At 42.8% G+C, this 23,969-nt stretch overlaps 4 protein-coding genes across 14 annotated transcripts in view; 2 read left to right on the top strand and 2 right to left on the bottom strand.

Moving 5' to 3' along the window:
• JMJD6 (jumonji domain containing 6, arginine demethylase and lysine hydroxylase) overlaps nt 1-288 on the bottom strand; it is a 10,868-nt gene extending 10,580 nt beyond the window's left edge. The window contains exon 1 of the mRNA XM_042883979.1: nt 88-288. Coding sequence (XP_042739913.1) covers nt 88-216 — 129 coding nt within the window. The 5' untranslated portion in view covers nt 217-288. The remainder of the gene's footprint in view (nt 1-87) is intronic.
• A 337-nt stretch (nt 289-625) lies between these two features.
• Nucleotides 626-2,512, top strand: METTL23 (methyltransferase like 23). Of its 2 annotated transcripts, none has more exons than XM_042884005.1 (5): nt 626-703; nt 775-879; nt 1,225-1,462; nt 1,775-1,859; nt 2,174-2,512. In XM_042884005.1, exons 2-5 carry the CDS (start codon nt 796-798, stop codon nt 2,340-2,342), a joined length of 576 nt encoding a protein of 191 aa, XP_042739939.1. In that variant the 5' UTR covers nt 626-703; nt 775-795; the 3' UTR covers nt 2,343-2,512. The 2 variants fall into 2 exon arrangements, with proteins under 2 accessions (XP_042739939.1, XP_042739940.1); XM_042884006.1 differs by having other exon boundaries at nt 665-703; nt 762-879.
• SRSF2 (serine and arginine rich splicing factor 2) lies at nt 2,328-6,792 on the bottom strand. Of its 5 annotated transcripts, none has more exons than XR_006181209.1 (4): nt 6,661-6,789; nt 6,079-6,473; nt 5,010-5,759; nt 2,328-4,358 (listed from the first exon to the last, which is right to left on the bottom strand). XR_006181209.1 is itself a non-coding variant. In XM_042884008.1 (4 exons), exons 2-3 carry the CDS (start codon nt 6,438-6,440, stop codon nt 5,456-5,458), a joined length of 666 nt encoding a protein of 221 aa, XP_042739942.1. In that variant the 5' UTR covers nt 6,441-6,473; nt 6,661-6,792; the 3' UTR covers nt 2,328-5,113; nt 5,449-5,455. The 5 variants fall into 5 exon arrangements, 3 of the variants coding, with proteins under 3 accessions (XP_042739942.1, XP_042739944.1, XP_042739941.1); XR_006181208.1 differs by having other exon boundaries at nt 2,328-3,751; nt 4,248-5,759; XM_042884008.1 differs by having other exon boundaries at nt 2,328-5,113; nt 5,449-5,759; nt 6,661-6,792.
• A 110-nt stretch (nt 6,793-6,902) lies between these two features.
• MFSD11 (major facilitator superfamily domain containing 11) lies at nt 6,903-23,935 on the top strand. Of its 6 annotated transcripts, none has more exons than XM_042883998.1 (16): nt 6,903-6,946; nt 8,034-8,134; nt 8,663-8,816; nt 9,005-9,178; nt 10,515-10,570; nt 11,586-11,693; nt 12,115-12,194; nt 12,293-12,389; nt 14,083-14,141; nt 15,430-15,571; nt 16,398-16,438; nt 17,568-17,633; nt 19,018-19,143; nt 19,574-19,748; nt 20,615-20,750; nt 21,252-23,935. In XM_042883998.1, the coding sequence occupies exons 4-16, from the start codon at nt 9,083-9,085 to the stop codon at nt 21,414-21,416; spliced, it is 1,347 nt and encodes a 448-aa protein (XP_042739932.1). In that variant the 5' UTR covers nt 6,903-6,946; nt 8,034-8,134; nt 8,663-8,816; nt 9,005-9,082; the 3' UTR covers nt 21,417-23,935. The 6 variants fall into 6 exon arrangements, with proteins under 6 accessions (XP_042739932.1, XP_042739936.1, XP_042739931.1 ...); XM_042884002.1 differs by having other exon boundaries at nt 6,908-6,946; nt 8,034-8,096; XM_042883997.1 differs by lacking the exon at nt 6,903-6,946 and adding an exon at nt 7,234-7,316.
• The last annotated feature ends 34 nt before the right edge of the window (nt 23,936-23,969 follow it).

The following is a 23,969-nucleotide window of genomic DNA, read 5'->3' on the forward strand; positions in this document are numbered from 1 at the left end:
CCCTAACCTCCCACCCCCCGATTCCCCTCAGAGCCCCCCCGCCCCCCACAGCTCCCGTTTCCCCTCACACCCCGCTCGGTGCCGCACCTTGCACGCAGCAGGGCTGAGCGGGAAGGTCTCGCAGTAGTTGTGACGGGTCCAATCCAACGAGTCCTTCAGCTCAGGCCGGGCGCTGCGCTTCGCCTCGCGGATCCGTTTCTTGCTCTTGTGATTCATGGCGGCGTTGAGGACCCGCCGCTCCCGACCCACGTCCCACTCCCCGGCCCCGCCGCACCTTCGAGAAATTTCACCCCCTTGCCGCCGCCGCCGCCGCAGCCCCGCCCCCGCCGCGCTCCCATTGGCGCTCCGCCCGGCCGCCTTCCGCCGCGCCGTGCCCGCCTCCCGGCGCCGATTGGACGAAGCGGGGAAGCGGCGCGGCCGCCATGTTGGGAAGGGCGGCGCGGCGGCTTGCGGAGACCCGGCGCGGACACGGCGTGAGGCACCGAGAGGTTCCCGGAGGGCCCCGCGGCGCTCCGCGTGACGTCACGACGGCAGAAAGCTCTGATTGGCCGTCGGGACCTGGCGCCACACGCTGCCGCCTGCGATTGGCCGCCTGCGAGGCGCGGGCATGGGGGAGCCGCGGCGCGCCGTGCGGCGGTACCGCTTCGTGGGGGACGCGGCGGGAGGAGAGGAGCGCGCGGTGCTGGCGCTGCGCGTCCCCGAGGTACGGCCCGGGGGTGGGGGGGTAGAGAGCACCTGGACACGGAGTCACAGCAGCACAGCCGTGTGTTTCAGGTGCTGGACCCGCAGTATGGCATGTACGCGTGGCCCTGCGCCGTGGTGCTGGCTCAGTACGTGTGGTTTCACAGGAGAACCCTGCCCGGCCGCAGAGTGCTGGAGGTAACGCGCTCGCTAATCGCTATCCCAGCCAGCTCGTCGGTTCCCTATCACATCCCAGCCCTTCTTGCTCCAGCGCAGCTTGGGCAGAGGTAGCAGGGAACTGCAGGCTCACACAAACACACATAAAAACACGTTCTGCACTTCACACACCGCTTCTGCTTCAGGGTCCCCCTCATAGAAACAGCCCTGCTTCACTAAGCTCAGACATCTGCACATCTCATCCACCCTTCCCTGCAGAACTCCTTCTTCCAGCTCTTGGATGCACCTCCCCAACCCCCGGCTCTCAGGCTGCAGCACCCTCACATCCCCACCCTCTGCATCCACAGCTCCCTTCTGTCCTTTCAGATCGGTGCAGGTGTCAGCCTACCCGGAATAGTGGCTGCCAAGTGCGGCGCTCAGGTGACGCTGTCAGATAGCGAGCAGCTGCCTCAGTGCCTGGAAATCTCCCAGCAGAGCTGCCTGATGAACCGCCTACCCCACGTACCGGTTATAGGCATCACCTGGGGCCGTGTATCTCCAGAGCTGCTCTCTCTCGCTCCTGTAGACATCATTTTAGGATCCGATGTCTTTTTTGACCCAAAAGGTACGTTAAACCTTTCAGGTACCTCTGACTGGAGACAGACTCAATTTACTAAGCTTTCTTGTAGCGATAGTTCCTGAGCTTGTTATTCCTGCAGTAATTCCAGTATCAAGCTATCATACAAATACTACTGTAGGGTAAGGGAATAGAAGTGGAGCCGCTAGCTGGCTGCTTAAGGCCATGCTGTGGAGTCTCTCCCACAGCTGCAGCAATTCTCATGTTAATTTTCAACTACCATTTGATAGCAGCAGGCATATTTAAATGTATTTAGAACCTAGAAACTACGGCTGCCCAAATCTCCTCTCCTCTATGCAGATTTTGAAGATATTTTAACTACAGTTTACTTCTTACTGGAAAAGAATCCACATGCTCAGTTCTGGACCACTTACCAAGTCCGAAGGTAAGTTTTTTTTCCCCCCACACATGTAAGACTCAGGTATTAAATTCTGCTTATATTTAAGAATGTTAACTTCTCAGACACAAACATACTGATTCCTAAGCTACTCTCAAGATTGTGAATCAGGCTGATAGTAGCCAATTCTAGGAATATCAGGCCAGAACAGCTAACCACAGATTTACTGTGGACCAGAGAGCCATTACAAGCTCAAACCTTTTGCAGAATGTCATCTATAAGTTCACTGAGTCTCTGCTGAATCACTGCATGAGTTACAAACCTGGATTGCATTTTCACACACTGATATTTCTTCCCCTCAGTGCTGACTGGTCTATCGAAGCTCTGCTCTACAAATGGAAACTGAAGAGCATCCACATTCCATTACATTCGTTCAGTGCAGACAAAGAACACTTGGCCAGCTCTCCTCTACCCAGCAGACATACCATTGAAATGATCATCATCTCACTAGCAACATCAGTTGGTACTTAAGTTTATTCCACTTGTTGGTTCCATTACAAGATTATATTCAACTTTAGCATGGATCTGCAGGAAACAGTCTGATCTACAGCAAACCTCAAATGTATGCTTTGGAAAGCAGATCCTCATCAGCAGTACTTCCTCAAACATGCATTGTAAAAATAAATCTGTTTATTTGTGTAGCTGGCTTTTGAGAAATTTGTTCTCCTTTCCAAAGACCAAGTTATGTTTCAGAGACCCGTTTCCATTATATAGCCACTCCACAACATACCTTAACAACCTGACCACCCACAAGATCCAACTTAAACTCACAACTTCAGCTATGAAGAAAAGTTACCAAACTCTTTTAAAGATAAATGTATCCCTTAACATTGGTTTCCTAGGACTGAAGCCCTTCCCCTTAAGATTCTTATACAAAATCCAGCCCCTGTAATTGAATCTATGCAGACTGCTGCTAGGCACGCAGTCCTAGAACACAGAAACTTCTCAGTTTGTAGAAAAGCACTTTTAATCCCTGGTCAAGCCAGACTGCAAGTATTCAGATGTTTCCATTTCCATTTAACATACATGCATAACATTAACAAGGCATTACAATAACCCTTGACATGTGATGATTGACATTACAATCCATTTGGTATAAAAAAAACAAATCAAGAAAAGAATGATCACTAAGATGAGCTACCATCAAGCAGCAGCCTGTTGAATCAAGACAAGCACACAGCAAATGCAATTAGTACTGCTCAGTGTGTATCCTCCATAACGTCCAACAGACCCCATTTGGTGTTTGGGGCCTGCTGTGCAATACCATCATACAGCATTTGGGTTAGTCACAATACCAGCAATTCTGCCCAGCAATTTCAAAGCAACCCCAGTGGATAAAATTAAGAAGCAGTAGAATGCATTCTGTTACTATATAGAAGTTAAACATTGACAGTATAATTGCAGAAATCTTTTCAAGCTAAAAATAAGCTGACTCAGACATTAAGTTGAGAAAAGTTAACACAGAAAAAATGTTTAATATTAACTACAGAGACAGTGGGTATAGTACAAGATGTCTTAAGCAAAAGATACACCAATCAGTACTTACAGAGGAATGAACCATTTCTTTCTTAACATTACATTTCTCAAATATAAGTTCATATATGCATGTTGGCAAGATTTACCATTCTGGAAAAAATAAGGTGTGTATACCATCAGCTAGATGTGCTCACTGTATGCTCCGTTATTTTTATGCAAGGCCCGGGTGATTGGAAGTGCAGTTGTCAGGCATTTTAATTAACTGGACAGCCATTTGTTTCTGCACGACAAGGCATCGTTACACAGGAGCAATCAGGAGAAAACAGGAAACAGCCAAGCACTCTGCACTGCAACACGCCACCTTAACAGCTAACCAGCATTACTCAACTGCTACACAACTGCGCCTAGTGCACAAAAATACATAAGAGAAGAGATTAGAATTGAGTCTGATAAAAACAATCCTTTCAAATATCAACTGTCACCTGAAAAGATTTCTACCAATTTGAAGATACTATTTCAATTCAAAGTAAAAGAACAAAAAAAGCATTTACAGTAAATTTCAAATTGAAATATTTTTTTTCCTTCAGAAATTTAAGGAATAATGAAATTGAGAGTACTTTTTGACAGCTATTCAGCATAAAGAGCTGCACACTTCCTCAGTATGAAACTGGAGGCAGCGCGTTACCATCCGTTCAATTTCAAATGAAAGTCAGCACTATATAAACAGAAATGAAGTTTTACCTCAAATATCCAAGCCAATAATGAAATCGGTAGTCGTTCACTTCACTAAATTACAAGAAATTTGAATAACAGCAACAAAATGGCACATAAAATGTAAAATCTGCCACTTGAGGCGCAACTTAAACAAGTAAAAAGTTAGACAAAATGTTACAAAATAACCTTTTCGACAGCTGGTTGCTCATGCCAGGGGTCTCTCCAAGGACTGTCGACTCAAGCGATCCTTTCCCCCCACAGGCGTCCTTTATGTGGATTCTCATTTATCTGATGCATCTAGATTTGAAGAGAGAGAAATTCAGCTAGCTTTCTCCTTCGTCTCTTCTCCGCTGTGTGGATGACTTCAGGTATACTGCTAGTTGTGTTTCAACTGGCTTTGCCTAATTTCTTAACAGCTCTGGGCATTACCATGGTGTTCCACCTCCCCCCCCGTGAGTTATTTTAATTCAGAGGCCAAATGTAAGCTTCTGTGAAAGGATTTTGTTACAAAAAATAGACATCAGGCTGTCCATCAAACCACTTTAACTTGAATCCAGCCTGTTTTGCAATCAATTACCAAAAGTTAAATATAAGTTGTAAAACTAGACTTCATGTGAAAGACTTAACTAAACTAATTAACGTTCAAACCAAAGTTGCTAGTTTCGCTACAATTATCTAACTGCAGAGCTAGCTTAGGCCCTTTCCTTTTAAAAAAGAGGACCAAACAGTTTGAATGGGTTAAAGACACACTATCCTTTCCCCACCCAGTGTTATCCTTAGGAGCCTCTTCAAGTTGATGACTTGAGGAAAAACTAGTTTCCGTCGTTTTTTCATTGCAAGGAATTTGCCACTTTGCTACAACAGTTACCTCCAGTCAGTACAGGCCACTGAACCGATCTTCCATTCCATTATAAAAGGATAGTGTATCTTTAACATTTAAAGACAAACCTGCTCCAATACACGCCCACAGAAACTGGTCCCTGGAGGATCAGCCAAATCAGTTAAAATCTGCAATACTGGCCAATATTCTTTTAGCAAACAGGAGACCGCAGCTTTAAAGGGGAAAATGCAGATGTTGGATAAATACAGTAAGAAATAGTCATTTTCATCATAGGTTGCGTCTCATACAATATTTTATCAAAACCAAGCCATTAATCTCTCAACAAAACATGAAAATTTTCTGTGCAGAAAGCACTTTGGTATTAATTTCCCTAAACCAATAACCAAAAAAGCACTGCTCAAGAAAAAGAAAAACAACAAACAGCTAACAACGTGCCCCACTAGGATCCACTCGGTTCGAACTATTAATACTACCAACTACCCAACACCCCACTTAAGTGCTACAATAAAGTAACATGCAAAGTGTGCTGATCCCGAGGTACGTTACCATTCTCCTAGGAGGACACAGCTCCTTCCTCTTCCGGAGACTTGGGAGGGCTCTTAGACCTGGATCTGGAGTTGGATTCCCTCTTTGAAGCTGGTGGAGGGCTCCTAGATCTGGACCGGGATCTTGACCTGGACCGAGATCTGGAGACAGACGAGGACTTTGACTTGGATCTCCTGGCTGATCTGGACTTGGAGGTGGAGCGGGAGCGGGAACGTGTGCGAGAGCGAGATTTGGAGCGGCTGTAACGAGATCGGCTGCGGGACCGAGAGCGGCTCCTGCTTCTCGATCGGCTGCGGCGGCGCCTCCTAGGGCTACAACGAGAGGAGCCGGAGGAAAAAAAAAAACAACGTTAGAATGGAACGCAGGCTGCGCAACGGTCCGCGCTACTGGTCAGCGCTGCTACTACTCGGGGACGGGGCGGGAGGAACGGCCCCACGGGGGCGAGAAAATGAGCGTTCAGAGGGCGCCATTGTTCAGAGCGAGTGGCCGGGGACTAAAGCCGCTGCGGGGCACCCCACGTGCTTCCGCGGCTCCCTCCCCATCCAGAAACTCCTTTGGAAAGCGAAGAAGTACCGAGCGGCTGCGCCGTGCGAGCGGAGCCCGGCCCTTTTCTCCCCTCCGGCCACTCACCTGCGGCTGCGGCGGCCGTAACCGCTGCTCCCGTAGCGGCGGGGCGGAGGGCCGCGGCGGCTGTGGTGCGAGTCCGGGGGGCGGCCGTAACGGGCCATTTGCACGCGGAGCTCGCGGCCATCCAGCACGGCCCCGTCCATCGCGTCCATCGCGTCCTCGGCGTCGCGTTTGTCGTGGAAACGGACGAAAGCGAAGCCACGGCTCTCCTTGGTGTAGCGGTCCCGGGGGATGTAGACGTCGCCCACACGGCCGTATTTCTCGAAAACCCTCCGGAGAGTGTCCGGGGACGTCCGGTAGGTCAGGTTGTCCACCTTGAGGGACGTCATGCCCTCCACATCTGGCGGAGGGCGCCCGTAGCTCATGGCGGGCTGTAGCCCCCCGAGGGGCGGCGGCGGCTGAGGAGAAGAAACCCGAGGGAAGGGAGGAGAATTTGGAGGCGGCGCGGCCCGGAGCGGGAAGCGCCTCACACGGGAGGAGGAGCGCCGGAGCGGCGGCCGCGCAGAGTCCAGAAAGGAGGAAAGCTACAGGGCATAGGGAAAAGCCGCAGGGTCCTCGGCGGGGAGGGAAGGAGCAAGCACCCACCTTCGGGCTCTGAGAAAAGGACGAGGCCTAAGGCCGCAACGGAGACGCAGCGCAAGGACAACCACCCCGCCCGCGGCCGCGAGAAAATGAGCGGGGCGCCGCCCGCGCGCGCCTACTTAACGCCACAAAATGGCCGCCGCTACCCCGGAAGTGAAAGCGCCGCTGGCGCGCGTGGTGGAACGCAAACCGGAAGCGACCGAGCAGCTTTTAGCACTTTTTTTTTTTTTTTTTTTTTTAAAACTCCTGACCTCGGTTCCCTGAGGCAGCCCGGCAAGTAGCGGGGAAAGTAGGTGTCTAAATTAACGGCGTGTACGCGTTTAAAAGTGACAATTGAGGCGGATCTGCGGTGACCCGGAAGCAATCGGCAAAGGCAAATTTTGAACATGTGTTATAAAGGGGAAAAAAAAAAAGAAAAAGAAAAAAGAAACAAGTCGAGTTGTGGTGAATGTTGTGGTGGAGGGGAAGGATGAGCTGGAAACCCTACGGGGTGAAGAAAAAAATAAGAAAATCGTTGTGAAGGAAAAGCCCCTGCGCGGGAGGAGGCGGCCTAAAATGGCGGATACGGGGGGGGGGGGGGCGGGGCTGCTGCGGCGCTGCGCGGGAGCTTCTCTGCCTTGGGCGCAGCCGCAGTGCTTAATTCTTACCTCTGAGCTGTGGTAAATGTTTCTATCCTGTCTGTTCTGTAAGCTGTTTTTAAAGGATAGGAATGAAGAAAGCTGTTTTAGTATGAAGGGGGGAGAAAAAGGCTGAGAAAGCAAGTTCAATAAGTGATGATTTGGATACAGACCCAGAGGCAACAAGTTGTTTCCTATAGAAAAGATTTAGGAAATCAAATAACCTGGGATTGGCTTTCATGTCTGTATTGATTGGCGTTTTATTGTTGTTTTTTTTTTTTTCCTGTTCAGAGAGTTTGGCTTCATTGCTTTCTGATTCCTCTGCCGAAATGCTTTCACTGATGAGGAATTTAAAGTCCGTATCTTTACAGTGATTTCTTTAAAATGACTGAGGTGGTTCCCTGTGTCCCTCAGTTGCCTGAAGGGCAATCCCTTTGGTGTAAGCTGCTGTCAGCAGAACGATCCCCACACAGCAGTGAGTGGGACTCAACGGCTGTGGGCAGGGAAACATAAGGTCTGTTTGTTTAGCGATGCCTTAAAGTAAAAATTAGATTTAAAAATTCAATCTAATTTTAAATACTTAATATAGGAAGGGAGCTTCACTGACATTAAAAGCAACACCTTGATATTGCTGTTTGGTCTTTGTAAAATAGCCTCTGTATGGTCAAGCTGACTTTCTTCCACAAGTAAAGAATAAAACTTTATGACTTGCCGTTTTCTTAAGTTCTGAATTTTCATGCATTCCTCTTTGTCTGGCAGTTCATGGCACTGGATTAGCAGAATGCTCCACTCCTGACTCAGGAGATGCAGAATATAGACAAGGTACTGACAGTGGCAAGCAGCCATTCCGTCCATATCAGGTGTGTGTTACCCTGTGTTAGTTTTGTCGACAGTTTGACAGAGGGTTTCAAATCAAAAATATGAATTGATCTTGAATGTATTACTGAAAACCACTGTAAAGCAGGATATTAGGAGCGAAACTTTACTAAAAGTGAATGTTTCTTGAGAGGAAGTAGTGGAATATTATACAGACCATTCCTTCTCCAGAGTCACTAAGATAAGGCAAAAGCACCGAGCAGAACTTCAGTGTTGGTGATACTGAGAAGTTTCTCTTTTGAGGAATTATTTGCCCTCCAGAGTGACCTTTGCTATGTAGGAATCCAACGAACTAGACATTTTTCTTAGATTAATGTTTCCAATTCTAAGGAGATGTCTGCACTTTCAAGTATAAAGAAGAAAGGGTACAGTGATAAAACTGCATTTCCCATAGTGCACGAGGGCTTTCTAAGCAGGATCAGCTGATCTGTATTGTGAAATGTTCCTTATTTCCTGTCCAGCATGCATGGAAATGACTTGTGTATGTTAATATCTCATCTTTCCTTTGTCAGGTGATTTACTGGCTTTTGACCAGAATTCTAGTCCATGGCAAGAAACTCAGCTGATTAACCATCTCGATGCTTGGAAAACTGCTTCTCTGGGTGGAATGAGATGTCATGGAGAAGTAACATACTGCTGTCTGCTCTCTTAACTTAATGGGAAAAGGTAGAAAGAATTTTGATCTTTACTTTTTGTATCTATCCACTTATTTTTCCAATGTACTGACTTTGCTGTGTTATTTAAACAAATCCTAGCAGCTAACAAGTAGCTCTCAGGAATCGTCATTTTTTAAGGGTTTTTTGTTGGTGGTGGTTTATTCTTTTTTTTTTTTTTCTTCTTATTTCTTTAAACAGGAGTTAAGTGGAAACTTTTAAAGGGAAATAGATTTTTTTCCAGACTGAAGCTGAGAACTTGGCAAAATAACCCACAAAATGTCTCCTGACTCAAAAAAACTTTTCAACGTACTTATTTTGGGAATCTCATTCATGTTTATATTCACTGCTTTCCAAACATGTGGAAATATTGCGGTAGGTGTGCATATCAAAACATTCCACAGCTATGTGACAGTTCTGTGCTTTGTCTAATGTGTGAGTTTGTAGTGAGATTTTTAATGTGCTTTGCAGCTTTTGACATTTTGTCTCCTTTCTTTTGGTTTAGCGTTAACTAGATTAAGTTGGTTAACAGGATGCTTAATCAGTTTATTTCCTTAAGGTATCATAGTTACGTATGTGACTGTCTGATTGCTTAGACAATGGAAAATTAAGTAATCCTATTAAATGTTAGAACTTCAATGCCTGTTTTGTTTCATTCCATATACAACAATTGATTTTTATTGTATCTTTCACATTCCTGTTTTTTTTTTGTATATAAGCCCTTTCAAAATGTCTGCCTAATATGTTATTATTAACCCCTAGTTAACCTAGGGGTTAACTAGAAACCTAGTTTCTGCTGGAGTTTCTTTCCTAATGCTATCTATCTTTCTGTTTTAACAAACTGAACATTGAAGGGGAGTGTGAGGTTGACACCTGACGAGCAGTCAGGCTCACACAGCTGCTAGAACTGCCAAGTCACCTTCTCTAACTTAGTTGCTGATATTACTTTTGATATCAGTGTTATGTCAACCTACATCTTGCTTCTCTGTTCTTGCACATTAAGAAGAATTCTTTCTGAGTTTGAACATCTAAATGTCCTTCTCTACACTGTAGAAGTAATTGCTTACAACAGTTATTGTTGTTAAATTATTATACAGCACAGTGATTAAATTCTGCTACGCAATGAATGTGCAGCACCTCACTGAATTGGGCCTAGTGATCGTGCAGTGATGTAATGTATTGTCATTAAAGTCATTAAAAGTGACTTTCAATCAGATCTGCCAGACAATCCAGCTAATTACATGGTCTCATGATCACTAAAGCTGATTCAAGGGGGAAAAAAAAGGAACAAGCTGTTAACGGAAAGACTGAAAGGATGGAAACTCTTAGCTGAAATTCAAGTACAGCTGAAGCCCAAGTTTGGATAAATTAAGAATACAGTGAATCTTCAGCTTGCTCTCCCTCACTGTTTAGATGAAGATAGTAATGTGTAGGTACCTTAGAGAAATGTTTTGTGAAACAGAAGTTTTGTGAAATACTGTAAGATCTGTGGTGAAATCAGGATATAATTCCCAAATCTTTATTACTGCTTCAGACAGATGTTTCCCTGCCTGCTATCTCCTTCATCTTCATTGTGGAGATATTGTCAGTTGTAATTAATGCTTTATGTAGAATCTATTAGTGATAATTTTTGATGTTTGGCACCAACTTCAATCTGTTACAAATGACTTCAAGATGTTCTAACAATATTGCACATGATTTCTCCTCACAGCAAACAGTTATTACAAATTTAAACAGCACAGATTTTCATGGCAGTGGCTACACAAGGTAACTCACACACATTTTCTTACTACTTTGCTCCTTGCAGGGTGAAGTTAGTTATAATTACCTCTGGTAGAGATATACTCTCAAGAGATTCTAGTGCTCTGCTGGCTTCACGATTTAATGGCATACTTAAAGCAGTTTAAATCATGGCTCTCACATTCATTCCTAATCTGAATTACTTGTTTCTAATTGAGCTACGTGATCGTTTTGTGTATGTTCTTTGTAAAACTAAAACTACCATTCAGGCATCACATTCTCAGCTTTTTATCTTAGTAAATTTAAAAAATGTGGAAATTTGTAAAAAAGACAGTAAACTGCTAAGGCCTTGGTTGTTTGCCCCATCTGCTTCTGTACCTTGGTGTAGTATATGGGTTGTTTGGATCAACTTGTAGGAAATACTGCAACATAGTTGGGAAAGAAGCAACCAGAAAGACAAGAAGAGAAGCAAGGTTTTCAGCTGTAAAATACCACTCTGAATGTTTATTGCACTGACTTGGCCAGACTCACCAAGTATGATCAGGGAGCTTTTGTAAACCAAATTGATCTGTCATATAAGAAAACCCAGATGCTGTTTTGAAAGGTTTACTGTCTTAATATAAACTAAAATTACAGCTACTACAAAATATATCTATACAATTTTTATGGTGCATTTGACAGAAGATGAAAAGCTCACTAATAGATGAAAGTGGTTTTGGTACATTGTGCTTTAGAAGTACTGGGCAGAAAATAGAGCAACTTGTTAAGGCAGTTTGACAAAACCCTGTCATAAATTAGAAGATATGCTGGCCTGCAATGGCTTGGGACTCAATTCAGCAGTGCAAGATACACTTGAGTGTTTCTGTATGGAGTAAAATGGTTGAAGGTAATTAACAACAGAAAGGAAGGAAATGTTTGAATATAAAAATGAGGCAGTTGCTTATGTATATTTTGATACTTTGGAATCAGCTGAGTCTTCTTAAACAATCTGATTTGTAACCTGCATTTAGTACTTCACTATCTTTGTTGTTTATTTATGTAGTATGTCCGTTATTTATGGAGTTTTCTCAGCATCAAACCTTATTTCACCTTCAGTGGTTGCACTAGTAGGACCTCAACTCTCCATGTTTATTAGTGGCATATTTTATAGGTAAGTATTATTTTTAATTTCTTTGAAGTATCTTTTTTTTTTTCCCACATGGAAGTGCAGTATCAAACACAAAATTGTACTGGCTAAGGAAAACACCATGCTGAGCTGCTACATGTAGCAGTAGATAACTTCAGGGCACTTCAAGCCTACTGGAAACTGTGTTTTTTTTCTCATGGTTTCCAGTTTGCTGACTGGAGTTCATGTTGTGGTCTCAAGTTGTTGACTGCATAAACAAAGTTCTACATTCTTGGTGGAGTAAAAAGCTTACCTTTTTTTTTTTTTGCATAACCTGAACTGTATTGCATGGTACCTTGGGTGACAGTGGATGACGTAGGAGAAGCTAAGTAAGATAGCTGTTTCTTAAAAAGGACATTCCACTTTGTTTTATGTTCAATAAACGGATCTATTTCTTCTATTCTAGTTTATACATTGCAGTTTTTATCCAGCCTTCTACGTGGAGTTTCTATACTGCTTCTGTTTTTATTGGCATTGCAGCTGCAGGTAAGCATTGCTCTTATTCTGCTCACTGTTCTTTGCTCTATTTGAATATACTTCCAAAGCACTTTTATTTCCTGACCAATATCTTTTGCACATTTCAGTGCTATGGACGGCACAGGGAAATTGCTTGACTGTAAATTCTGATGAAAACACCATTGGAAGGAACAGCGGAGTATTTTGGGCACTCTTGCAGTCCAGGTAAGCTTTAAGTAATAGCTTTTTAGTTGTAGTAGTGGAAATGCAGCTTGAAGCAGTGATGGAGCACCTGGTGAGGAGGCAGGGCCAACCCAGGGGAGCTCAGGTGTATGCAACACCTGAGTGAGCAGAGGGGGTGGAGCCTGGATCCACCCTTTCCCAGACCTCATTTCAGGGTTGGCAGTGGAGGTGAGGGTATTTTGTTAGAGATCTCTGCTTACCTGAGGTCTTTTGAGAGTAAGCAGATTTTGTTGTTGTTTCTGTATTTCTGGTATTTTGCAGTCAATGAAGTGGAGAGTTTGGAGCAAAGCTTCTAAAGCTGTTGTGCATTATAAGACAGTGAATGAAAGCTTCCTATTGCAAGTCCCTGCTCTTGACATGCTAAAAAGATACATGTTAGTTCAGGGAGCATTTAGCAAATATCTTGGTCTTGGAGGGCTGTTTTGCATTGGGATCATGAGCTTATTAATGAGATCTCGTGACCCTGAATGGCCTCACCATGTCTGTGTCTCACCTCTGCCTGAGAGCCCCATTTAACCTCAGTGCTGGGGCTCCACTTGCTCTGGATCTTTGCTGGAGGAAAAGATGACGGAAACGTGCATGAAAACAGAGCTGTTGATTTGAAGAGAGAATAAAAAGACTGGGAAAGTTTGGAGAGAAGTAAAATGAGGAGTATTTTACTCATGGGTTAATAGAACAGGAAGGTGGCAGCTGAGCAGAATGTGGAGCCGTTAGTAAGAACTGCTGTACTAGAGCTCAGGTAATGTGTTGAAACTAAGAAAAGATTAATTTGGAACGGGTGAATTGCTTTTTTTATGTGATGTGTAAAAACTTTTAGAATTCCCTCCTGCTGGAGGATTTGGAGTTGGATAATGTCAGCAGAACTGAAAAGAGATTAAACTCCCTGATAGTAGGGCCACAGATGTATCCTGAAGGCAGATAGCTCTTATGCTGCTAATACAGTGCTTCTGGGTATTGAGAAATAGTGCAGGGGATGAGTCACGGTGGTAGGCTGATGAGCTTGCTCTAAATGGCATTGCTGGTGCTGTGTGGAGACAGAGTGCTGCATTAATGGAACAGCAGTGTGAAACAGTGCTGTGCTGCTCGTGTTTCATGTTTTGGAATTAATTAATGTCTTGGTGTAGCAAAGTCCTGATTTCCACAAACTCAAGTAATTGTGTGTTTTATAGCGAGTAGAATGTTTGAGTTCAGATGAGGAAATTTCACTCTAAGGCTGTTTTGAGTCACCATTCATTCTGAGCTGATGTATTTCAGGGAACTGCATGTAGAAACACAGAATTTCCCCAACCTGTTAACAGCCAGTTTAGTATTGCTGAACTAATATTTCAGACGAGACACACGACTCGTGTAGGGGAGTACTGCAAATTCATCTCTATAGATACGTCATCTTTCTAAGCTACACCCTTCCAAAAACAGTGAGAGAGAGAGAAGAAATGGCCATCTAAGTTCATTTGTTATTATCTTATTCTGCATTGATTCCTAAGAAGAACATCAGGGTGAAAAATACTCTCCTGTGTTTTCAGCTCTCTACAGAATAAACAGTTTGCAAGGGAAATGACTGCTTTCTTATCCTTTCACAATTGTGCAGTACTGGTTTTGCACAGAGCTGTGTCACTGTGATGCTGTGATCTTAATCCTACCACAAAAAGTTCACCTGTGTTGTTCTTGTTTACAGCTTGTTTTTTGGAAACCTGTATATATACTTTGCTTGGCAAGGAAAAACTTACATATCAGGTGGGTGTTACTTGTCTATGGTAACAGAATTATACAGATGCCAGATTGTACAGATTATTATAATATATTATTATAATTATATAATTATAATATACAATTATACAGATTTCTAACAGAGTCACTCAGGAATAAGGCACTGACATCTAAATGCTAATCATCAGGCTTCAGGAGTGCTGCCTCTGCTCCACTTCGTACCTCTGCTAAATGCACTGTCTCAGTTCTCCATAGGCCTTGGCTTGGTAGCACAGCACAGGTTAATTTTTGAAAGTCAGCTCCCACGTTCTCTCATGGGGGCCTTGAAGTTCTGTGCCTTCTAAGTTTCACTGCCATTGCTAACCACAGAATGCAGCCATTAAATATGAGGGAGTTCTGCTGTTGTGACTTCTTACATTTTCAAATGGAAAACGCTGTTGAAATGTCTGGAGACACTTTTTTGAAAGCTAGATGTTAGTATTAGAAGCTCAGACAGCACTTGAAAATCAGTTCCTCCTTTTTACTGCCTATATTATAGACATCTCAAGATGAAGCACGTTTTCTTGATCTATAATCATGCACAGGTTATTTTTAATTGGGACAGAACAATTTACTGTTTGCCTTTAAGCAAACATCCATTAAACACAAGCACAGGCAATGTCTCTGTGTTTGTTCACTGGTTCAATCACAACTGTTAGCAGTTTCAGCATTTTTTTTCCCCTGCCTAATTTGCAAATAGGGATAACTTTGGTATTGCAGACTTTCCTTTGCCAGACAAGTTGGGTGGTGCACCAGAGCTGGTGCAGAGGGAAGCAGTTCCTTCCTCCAGTAGCACACTGTATGCTGCCTCAGTTACTGAGGTATCAGTGCTGTTAAGGCCTTTGTAGTATACAACTCTAATAATCTGATGTTACAGTGCTAATATCTGGTAAAGAACAAATTCTTGGGTATCTGCAGGCTTTTGGGGTAGCTTCCTATGTCCATTCTGAATTATACATCTCTTGAAACATAGATTTTTTTCCTGCTAATAGTTCATGCATTTCATTGCTAGCTGGCTCCTCCTTGGTCATAGTCTTTTGTGGCAGGAAATGCAAGTAACACTCTTTAATATGCCAATGTTTTATTGGCATTGTGAAAATGAGGTAGGAATTTACCAGTAACTGTGTTCATTTGTTCCACATGCAAGGTAACGTAGAAAATCAGTAAGCATTTTAAACACTGCTCTGAATTATGCTTGTGTTAGTTCTTTGAAGGTAGCTGACTCTGTCTGAATTGCTTTTACATGCCTTGTTATGACTTTAATTTGTTTTTCCAGAGAGCGATCGCAGAACTGTCTTCATTGCCCTGACTGTTATCAGTCTTGTGGGCACAGTTCTGTTCTTTCTGATTAGGAAACAAGAGGACACAAAAGCTCCAGGGGAGGAAGATTCTGCTAATGAAATCCATGGGGGCAGCTCGTAAGCGCTTGCAACAATGATTTATTGTCACATGTACTTACTTATGTGTCCCTGCTTCTTAATGGGGTGTCAGTTTCACTTTCCCCTCTGAACTGGAAGCCTGAATGTTGTGAACAACCTGTAGAATGCACACATTTGATAGAAAAGTGTCTGTATGTGAACAAGTGAGAATCAATTAATGTTCTGCATATGACATTTTCAAGGATGGAGTGAGGTAATGCACATCAAGTTTTTCCATTAATGAGTGAGTGCCTTTGGAGAGATACCACTTACCTCTTTTTCTCCACCGATGGTTAAATGTGCATCTGGCTTTTGTAGTCTTTCTTTGTCTAATCAGTCCAGGTTAAGGGCTGGAATGAGCAGAAATTATTCCCATCCTTTTTCTAAGTTATATTTTCATACTAATATATTTATCGTATATACTCAAAATATTCAGGTGCAACTTCTGAGTACGCTGGAAGGCAGGCAGACACAGTGCAGTTTTGCTTGAGGCATCATTTTAGATATTTTTGTTTTATTAAAATAACGTTAGAAAAATGTCACCAAGTGTGTGCTGGTGAAAAAGCTCTGCCAGCCATTTCTAAACCTGCTCAGAAGGAAATCTCTTGGGTTAAATTTTGAATGGTGTTCCCTTGCTCAGAAAGCCAGATGCATTTTGTGGTCAGTAGTTTAGAGTCTCAAATAACAATGCATTAGCATATTTCAGTACATAATACAGGCCTAAAAAATGTACAGACATCTTGAAGAATGAACTCATCTGCCTTCAGTGCAATGATATGAGGTGGTTATTCGTTTTCTTTTTTGACTAAGTCATTTATGCACCCAGGTCTGCACGAAACAAGCTGATGAGAGCAGTGGATGCCTTCAGTAAGTACTGCTGAACATACAAGCTGCTTCAAAAAATCCTGACAGATCCTTTCCAGCTCTCCGTGGTTCTGCTGATACGTGAAAATGTACAAATCACTCAGAACAAAAAGTTGTGGATAAATAAGGTTAAGAATGCATTTCAGTTATTGCACTTGAAAAACAGAAATTTAGATCTGGCCTTTGGGAAAAGAAACTGCCAAATGGCAATGACTTTCAGACTAGAGATGACAGTTCATGTGTGGATATGGGGCTGATGAGGTTTGAACCTGATAGGAGCTGAGTTTTCTGTGTGAATATTTGTGACTTTGAGTCAAGTGTAAACAGGGTTTGCAAATGGAACAGCTTGGAAATGATGAAGTTGTGGGCAGATTGCTGTTGGTGTGCAGCTGGTGTGAGGTGGCTGGCTGAACTCTAGAGTGCTTCTCCCATGATGGTGTCATACAACCAAAGTCTGTCTGCAAGCAAAGAAAGTGTAACAGACATCACCTCTGTGCTAGTATAGTGCAGGAGGAATTTGAGTTTGAGATGCAAGCTGCTTTGCAATGCATTCCTTATGCAGACAAGCTCAAAAACAACAGGTCACCCCTGGGGAAAGCTTGTGAATGAAAGTTAAATTGTCTTCTGCAGTAAAAAGAAAAAAAGAAGGAAAAAAACCCAACAAAACAGTATAAAGGAGAAGCTGCATATTACTTTTTGTCACCAGATGGTAACACTTTAAATCAATGTTTTTGAACTGAACTGATCAGTTCCCACTGAGTTTGATACGGTCTGTCAGTGTCTGCTTGTTTTAAGATCATGGAGATCTTCATGGACAAAATGTGCTTATAGGAGTTAATTGCCATGAACAGTGAGTACAAAAATACAATGAGGAATAAACTGTCTGCTGGTAGAAAACTGCACATCTCCCTCTTTAATATTTTCCTCCTTGCATTTCTTACAAAAAGATTTGAGATCAAATCGTTGTTGTTGAGTGCAAATGAAGGTCGGTATGCTTAGCACTCTAATTTTCTCATTGCAAGAAAGTCACAGTTGAAATAACTTATTTTTGGCTTAAGCAGAGAGCAAAGAAAGGGCAGGTGCTCTTAGTAGTGTTAGTGAAGTCACATTAATCTCCTTTGTGTCTTTCCAGAGAGATCTATAAAGCTGAGCTTCACGAAAGAGATTCTGCTCCTCAGTGTTACAACAGCCTACACAGGTATGAGGCAAGCACAGTGTGATTGTGCAGCACTGCTGGGCATCGTTTGGAGTTTTAAACAGAGACCACAGAGCAGAGTGGTGACCTGTGTGTCTCTGCAAACAGTACTTGAATATTTCAGGTGCCGTTGGTATTACTGTGGCAGGAACTCTCTTCACCAACTTCAGTTTGAACTTGATCTGCCACTGTTAGAGCAAAGTATGAGCTGTAGAATAGAAGTGCATTTATTTGTACCATATATTAAAGCAGTTATTCCACAAAAAGACTGTTAAAAGGTTCAAAATCTTGAAGGATTTTTGTTTTTTTTTTCCTACCTATTTGGCTTTGGTTTTTATAGTTAAGCCAAGTGAACTAACTTGAATTCCTTGTAGATGTTCAGTGCAACAGGAGTGTGAAACAAGATAACCAGGCAAGGGCACGGGGTGTTGTGTGATGAAATCGGAGATTGGTACGGAAGGTTTTGTAGAAAAGAATCAGTCCAGCTTGAAAGCGCTGCGTGCTGCCATCTGGTGGCTACTGGTCGGTATTGCCACTTCGTGGGGAAACGGGAAGTCCGTAGGACTGGCGCAGGCTTTTACTTCCAAAGGTGCGGTTTGATTAATCGGGCTGTTGAGAGCTCGTTCCTTTTTGAGGCTCTGCAGGTCGCATGCAGCATTACACAGCCTGCTGCTGGTACACCAACGTATGGTGTGCTGTATTTTTGCCATAGCAAAAGACAGCGGAGGGGAATGAGAGTTGTATTTTCTGTTTTTCTTTAAGTATAACTCTTATGTAAACATAATTGCTGTGAAGACACTGTGATTTTGAGACTAATGCTTCCTTATTTTGGACTTAAATGTGTCACCTTTCAGTATCAGCAGTAGAAAGAAAGATTTCTGACAAGTAGTTGTTCTTGCTCTGCTTTCATTTTGCAGCTGTGGGAAAGGAGCAGTTGAGCTTAAACTCCCCTTGTTTGGGATTTGGGGGTGCAGGGGTCTTTCTCAGAAATACTATAATCTGGAAAAAAAAAAGACTTAAAGTGAAATAGTTTCATTTCCTCAGTTACTAAGTGCAGTTTCACACAGTGGTTCTTGTTTGAATGAAATTCCAAAGTTCTTGGAGAGGCAGAAATACAAACTGTTTATAGGGGTTGTGTCAACAGCAGCAGTACTGAGCCTTAGTGCATCTGATGCTAATTATGTGACTTTTTTTTATATTGCTCCCATGAGCTAGCATAGAAAAGTTTGATTGCATAGCTTAAACCTCCTCTCATTTGTTTCTGTTACATTTACCTCTTTAAAATATGTATTTGAAAGTTACTGTAGGGAAAAACATTAGATAAAAACTATTGCAAAGCCTATGAAGAAAGCCCTCATTTGTCAATCTTGTGTGCTTTCCTTCAAAGGTTTGGAGTTAACGTTCTTTTCTGGAGTGTATGGAACATGCATCGGTGCTGTGAATAGGTTTGGCAGAGAAGAGAAAAGCCTCATTGGTCTCTCTGGGATTTTTATTGGTGTTGGGGAAATTTTAGGTGAGTCAAAAGGAAATATTTGCTGATGAGCAACTTGGATTCGTAGAGAGGCACACGTTTTTGCAATCAACAAAGCTAGGCAGGACATCATCCCTCCTCACTCCATAGTGTTGTGAGGAGGAAACAGAAGTCCTGGCACGATACCTTGTGAAAAGATGAAGTGCCTTCATCAGCATCTACCTGAGAAATGTGCCTGCAGGTCTTGGACACCTCTGGCAACCCAGAGCTTCTGTCACCAGGAGAGCTGGTGTGGCAGAGCTGGCAGACACTTCGGGGCTGCTTTTGTGTCTGTCAGTGCTTCAGATGTTAAACACAGGGGTATTACAACCTATATTTTCAGTCTATTTTTAATTTTCATTACTTGGAATTCAATCCCGTTCTTTCTATCTTTGTTTCTGATGTAAGTCTCCCATCTTTTCCGTGCCTACAGGTGGAGGAATCTTTGGTTTACTGAGCAAGAAGAATCGCTTTGGCAGGAACCCCATTGTGATGCTAGGCATCATTGTCCACTTCATTGCCTTTTATTTAATTTTTGTCAACATGCCAAGCAATGCCCCTGTTGCTCCTATGGAAGGAACAGATGATATTGCTTATATGATTCCAAGGTGTGTAAGCTCTTCACTCTGGCTGTTATAACTCAAGGTGCATATAAAACAGCTTGTACTTCTCATAGAAGACTCATTGAAACAGCTTTTTTGTGCATACTCAATTTAGAGGCTTAAATGGTGAAAGAATAAGAAGCACGAGGGTATTTGGTAGCAATTGTACTGTTTGAGAACATAACTCTTACAGTTGTGACCAACAACTCTTGTGCTGGCTGTCAGGAAGTTGGGCTCATTCTTACTGTAGCATAGAACACCAGCTTTTCACTCTATGTGTTTGAATGCTCCTTGTCAAAGCCCAAAGTCTGTTAGTTAGGGGAAGAATATAGGGAGCATTCTTATCAGTGCAAGCTGTTTTTGGGGTGTATTTGTGCTAATTTGTGTGAAAGTAATGTGGTCAGTTTGTGCGGGCACAGCTGCTCAGCTGCAGTGATTAGCATTTGTGCCTGTATGTGGGCCTGTATGTTTTTGATAGGAGTGTTTTTCTGAGTGAATTGGTCTTTTGCTCGTGTTCCTGCAGTTTTGTTGAATTCACTGTATGTCTGTCTTGGCTTTTGATCACTGCTGTGTGGGCTTTATGACTCCAGGCATCGAAATGAGATTTTAGCAGTTCTAATTCAGTGTAGAATTGACTGTTGGTAATACTGACAGAAGCCTTAGCATTCAAGGAATTAAAATCTGATGAAACTATTCTTTTTGCCAGCCAAGTGTTCCCACTTCTTTTCCAATGAAATTTAAAGTTTGGTAACTTTCTTCCATTCTCCATTTCCAAGGCTGTCAAAAGTAGTTCATAGGTTCATGCATTAGTCAGTAGCTGTGTGAGCTGCTTGAATGAGTGATTCTTACATTTGATTGCATTTTTCCTTCAGCAAAGAGGTGGCCATATTCTGCAGCTTTCTGTTGGGCCTGGGAGACAGCTGCTTCAATACCCAGCTGCTCAGCATTTTAGGATTCCTGTATTCTGAAGACAGTGCTCCTGCCTTTGCCATCTTTAAGTTTGTTCAGGTATTACATCCCGTAACCTTCTGAATGTACAAGTGTGGGAATGCTCTTTGTGCAGCTTTAATGAAACTTTTACCCTTAAAAAGGATACGCTGCAAGTGAGCAGGAGTGGTTGTCCGAGTTTCTAGCTGTATTTTGGTAGAAAATAGTTTGTGATGCTGTAAAACTGAAAATAGGTTTTCTGGATTTTGTCCTAAAGCCTTGGCTGCGTTGTTTCCAGACACAATGCTTTGGAATAGAGGAGAACCGTGCTTGCCATGCTTCAAACGCTTTTCAAATGTGTTCATTTTCTGCTGTGAACTCTATTTAAATAAGTACAAACTAAATCTGTTGTATATCATCTAGGGACATATGCTGTGGTATAATTTGATTGCTGTCTCTTCGAAAGAAGCATGCTTAAAGATGCATGTTGAACTGTGTGTATTGCCAGCTCTGTAACCTTGTGCAGCAGTGCTGGAGTGGATATCTCCACTTAAAATCTTTCCCTTTTTTTTTCCCCATCAGTCCATCTGTGCAGCCGTTGCATTTTTCTACAGCAACTACTTCCTTCTGCAGTGGCAGCTCCTGATCATGGTGGTTGTTGGTTTCTTTGGGACAATCACCTTCTTTGCAGTGGAGTGGAAGGCAGCAGCATTGCTTGCCCGTGGCTCTGACTACAGCAGCATTTGATCTCAGTTTCCCACACCTATAAGGAAAAGCACAGGCACGTTTATTGACAAGTGATGCAAGAAGGTGGAAGGATCAAGCTGAAGAGATTCCGACGGAGGAAGCTACTAATAAATCACCAGTCCTCAAACTGAACTTGAAATACAGGAAGAGAAAATGCTGAGACTGAAAGGCTTTTTCCTTGCTTTAATCAGCTGAGTGTGGTGTGCATCTTAAAAATCCTGTGTTAGAAATGGAAGGAAATAGAGATTAATGTATTGAACAGTTTTGTTCTGAGCCACATCTGAATGTGTAATGGCCTAATTTCACTGTCATCCACTGCAGAATTAGTTTTTTCTTTCTCTCCCCAAATTATTTACCTGTATCCTAGTTCTGCAGACACTCAAATTCTCCCACTGAATGACCAATGCTTTTGTGATGTATTGCAGAACGCATCTGTAAAGCTGAGCAATCAATTCACAAGCATTGATATTTTTTTTAACAATTAGATATGCAGGAACATTTCTGCAGGAAATGTCACCTTATTCTTTTACCTGGAAGTTCTCAAATCCTTGTGTAGAACAGTTTGCTTTACTCAGTCACCTCCAGGACACAAAACCAGCCTTTCATCCAGCGTCTCCCAGAGTAGAGCTGTAGTGGGGCAGCTGCTGTCACCTTCTCAGGGTAACGCTACATGAGGGGCTGCAGGCTTCCCTCCCACACGTCCCAGCAGATCTTTTCAGTTCACAGATGGTGATGAAAGTTTCAGTGATGGGAATATTACCAAAGATACGTTCTAAAAGTGCATTTGGAGTCAGAATGTGATCTCTAAGAATCATCTTGTGGTGTTTATTCTGCTGCATGGTCTAAAAATACCTGAGATGATTGATGTCAGCTGTTTCCTTCAGTATATTTAGGGAAGACTGTACTGTAATGTGGAAACAAGCTGAATGGCATGGCAACTAAATTTTAATCCGGAACGGTTGTAGATGGTGATCTCCTGCACTCAGCAAGTGCACCCCACCTTGCTTTTAGCTGTCTGCATGACATTGTATTGCTGTTTTGTTTCCATCTAGCAGGTAAACACGATGCAGCTGAAAGCAGATAAACAACACTGAGCAAGTGGGAGTTTTTTAGACACTCCATGTAACTATTCTTAGAAAAGTACCATTTCCCAAGCTTTTCATGCACAGTCAGAATGCAAATGTCTTGTTATATGTTCAAAGGCACGTAAAAATATTGGCTTGGAGTATGCATTAGTAGCTCCTGCGTGTCGTACAGACATAGGTGTGCCCAAGGTTAAACTTGGTGAGGGAGTATGGTGTCTCCTGTGACATTTGCTGTCACTTCTGTTCTTGCAGAGCATATGAAACACTGCTCCCATGAAGCACAGCTGTCCTCGTGCATAATGAGACAGCAGAGAAGGATTATTTTAGAGGTATAGGAGAAGATGTAAAATTCGCTCTAGGTTTTCTTGCTATGAGTTTAGTAAGGTGTTAGTGGGAGGATTAGGAGGCACCTGAACAACTGGCAAGCAAAGAAATCTGAGGACAGCCAGGAAAGCCTCTGTATATTTCCAGGAGATGTAATGGATGATGTGGAAGGATGGGATGAGGGCGCACACTGAGTGAGGGGTTACTGAAGCCATTCCAATTTGTCAGGCAAACTGAGAAAGTGTTTGGTATTCAATCACAAAAAGTGAGTAGCAGCACTCAAACCTCTTATCCACCCCTGTTATCCTGCAATGTAAGCGTGCTGTTTGTACACAGAGCTCCATAAGATGTATAGGTGATAGGATGCTGGCAGTGGTTACAGTCCTCCTGTTGCTATGTACCTGTATTTTTCTCTCAGATATAAAAGGGATAAAGAATCTTCTTAAAAATGCAGGCAGTTACTTTCCTCTCTGATTTGTGAGACTTGTTCTCCCCATACAGATGAACGAGAGAAGGCAAAGCTCGCAGGAAACAACTTTGTCTTGCAGTGCATGGGAGGGAAAATCATTTCTGGGTCTTGTAGTAATGAGTAACTGAAAGTGACCCTGCTTCATTGTACTAGATAACAGCTCTCGTGAGGTTACTCCTGAAATCGGTCTGTTCTAATGAATTTGCATTGTTCATCTGTGGCATAAGAATTATATCAACTATTTTATTAGAAATTCAGGAAAGCCAGCAATCCGGTGTGGTTTCAGCAAACATTTTGAGGCTGGCAATGGGGGCTACTGATGAACTGGGTTTTGTGCACACGTGGTGCTTCTGTACATCAGATTTCTCTTTGTTTCCCTTTCCCTGTTCTCTTTGCTCTGACTCCATGACAGAGAATGCCATAAGGCTGTTGGGGGCACTGAAGTATTATTGCTCTGTGACAAGTTTTACAAGACATTGAGAGAGATAAATATCTCAGTATATATTTGCTGTTAACTGTACGACTTTTAAACTTTGGATCTTAAGGGAAGGTTTGCAGTTGATTGAGCCATGACACACGATTGTTTCTTCACTTATTTCTGTGATTTATTGAGTGATTAAAAAAAAATCCACACAGCTGTACGCAATGGTTGGATGGGTCAGAATGTTTGGCGTA

Source organism: Lagopus leucura, unplaced genomic scaffold (assembly GCF_019238085.1).
Source record: "Lagopus leucura isolate 7727_CA_CO unplaced genomic scaffold, USGS_WTPT01 Super-Scaffold_100040, whole genome shotgun sequence".
Lineage (NCBI taxonomy): Eukaryota > Metazoa > Chordata > Aves > Galliformes > Phasianidae > Lagopus > Lagopus leucura.

Coding starts and splice junctions, on each gene's coding strand:
- MFSD11 (XM_042883998.1), top strand. CDS start 9,083: ATGTCTCCTGACTCAAAAAAACTTTTCAACGTACTTATTTTGGGAATC. Junction 16,439..17,567: donor GAGAGCAGTGGATGCCTTCA/GTAAGTACTGCT, acceptor GTGTCTTTCCAG/AGAGATCTATAAAGCTGAGC. Junction 20,751..21,251: donor CCATCTTTAAGTTTGTTCAG/GTATTACATCCC, acceptor TTTCCCCATCAG/TCCATCTGTGCAGCCGTTGC.
- METTL23 (XM_042884005.1), top strand. CDS start 796: ATGTACGCGTGGCCCTGCGCCGTGGTGCTGGCTCAGTACGTGTGGTTT. Junction 880..1,224: donor CCGGCCGCAGAGTGCTGGAG/GTAACGCGCTCG, acceptor CTGTCCTTTCAG/ATCGGTGCAGGTGTCAGCCT. Junction 1,860..2,173: donor ACCACTTACCAAGTCCGAAG/GTAAGTTTTTTT, acceptor TCTTCCCCTCAG/TGCTGACTGGTCTATCGAAG.
- SRSF2 (XM_042884008.1), bottom strand. CDS start 6,440: ATGAGCTACGGGCGCCCTCCGCCAGATGTGGAGGGCATGACGTCCCTC. Junction 5,760..6,078: donor TACGGCCGCCGCAGCCGCAG/GTGAGTGGCCGG, acceptor CTCTCGTTGTAG/CCCTAGGAGGCGCCGCCGCA.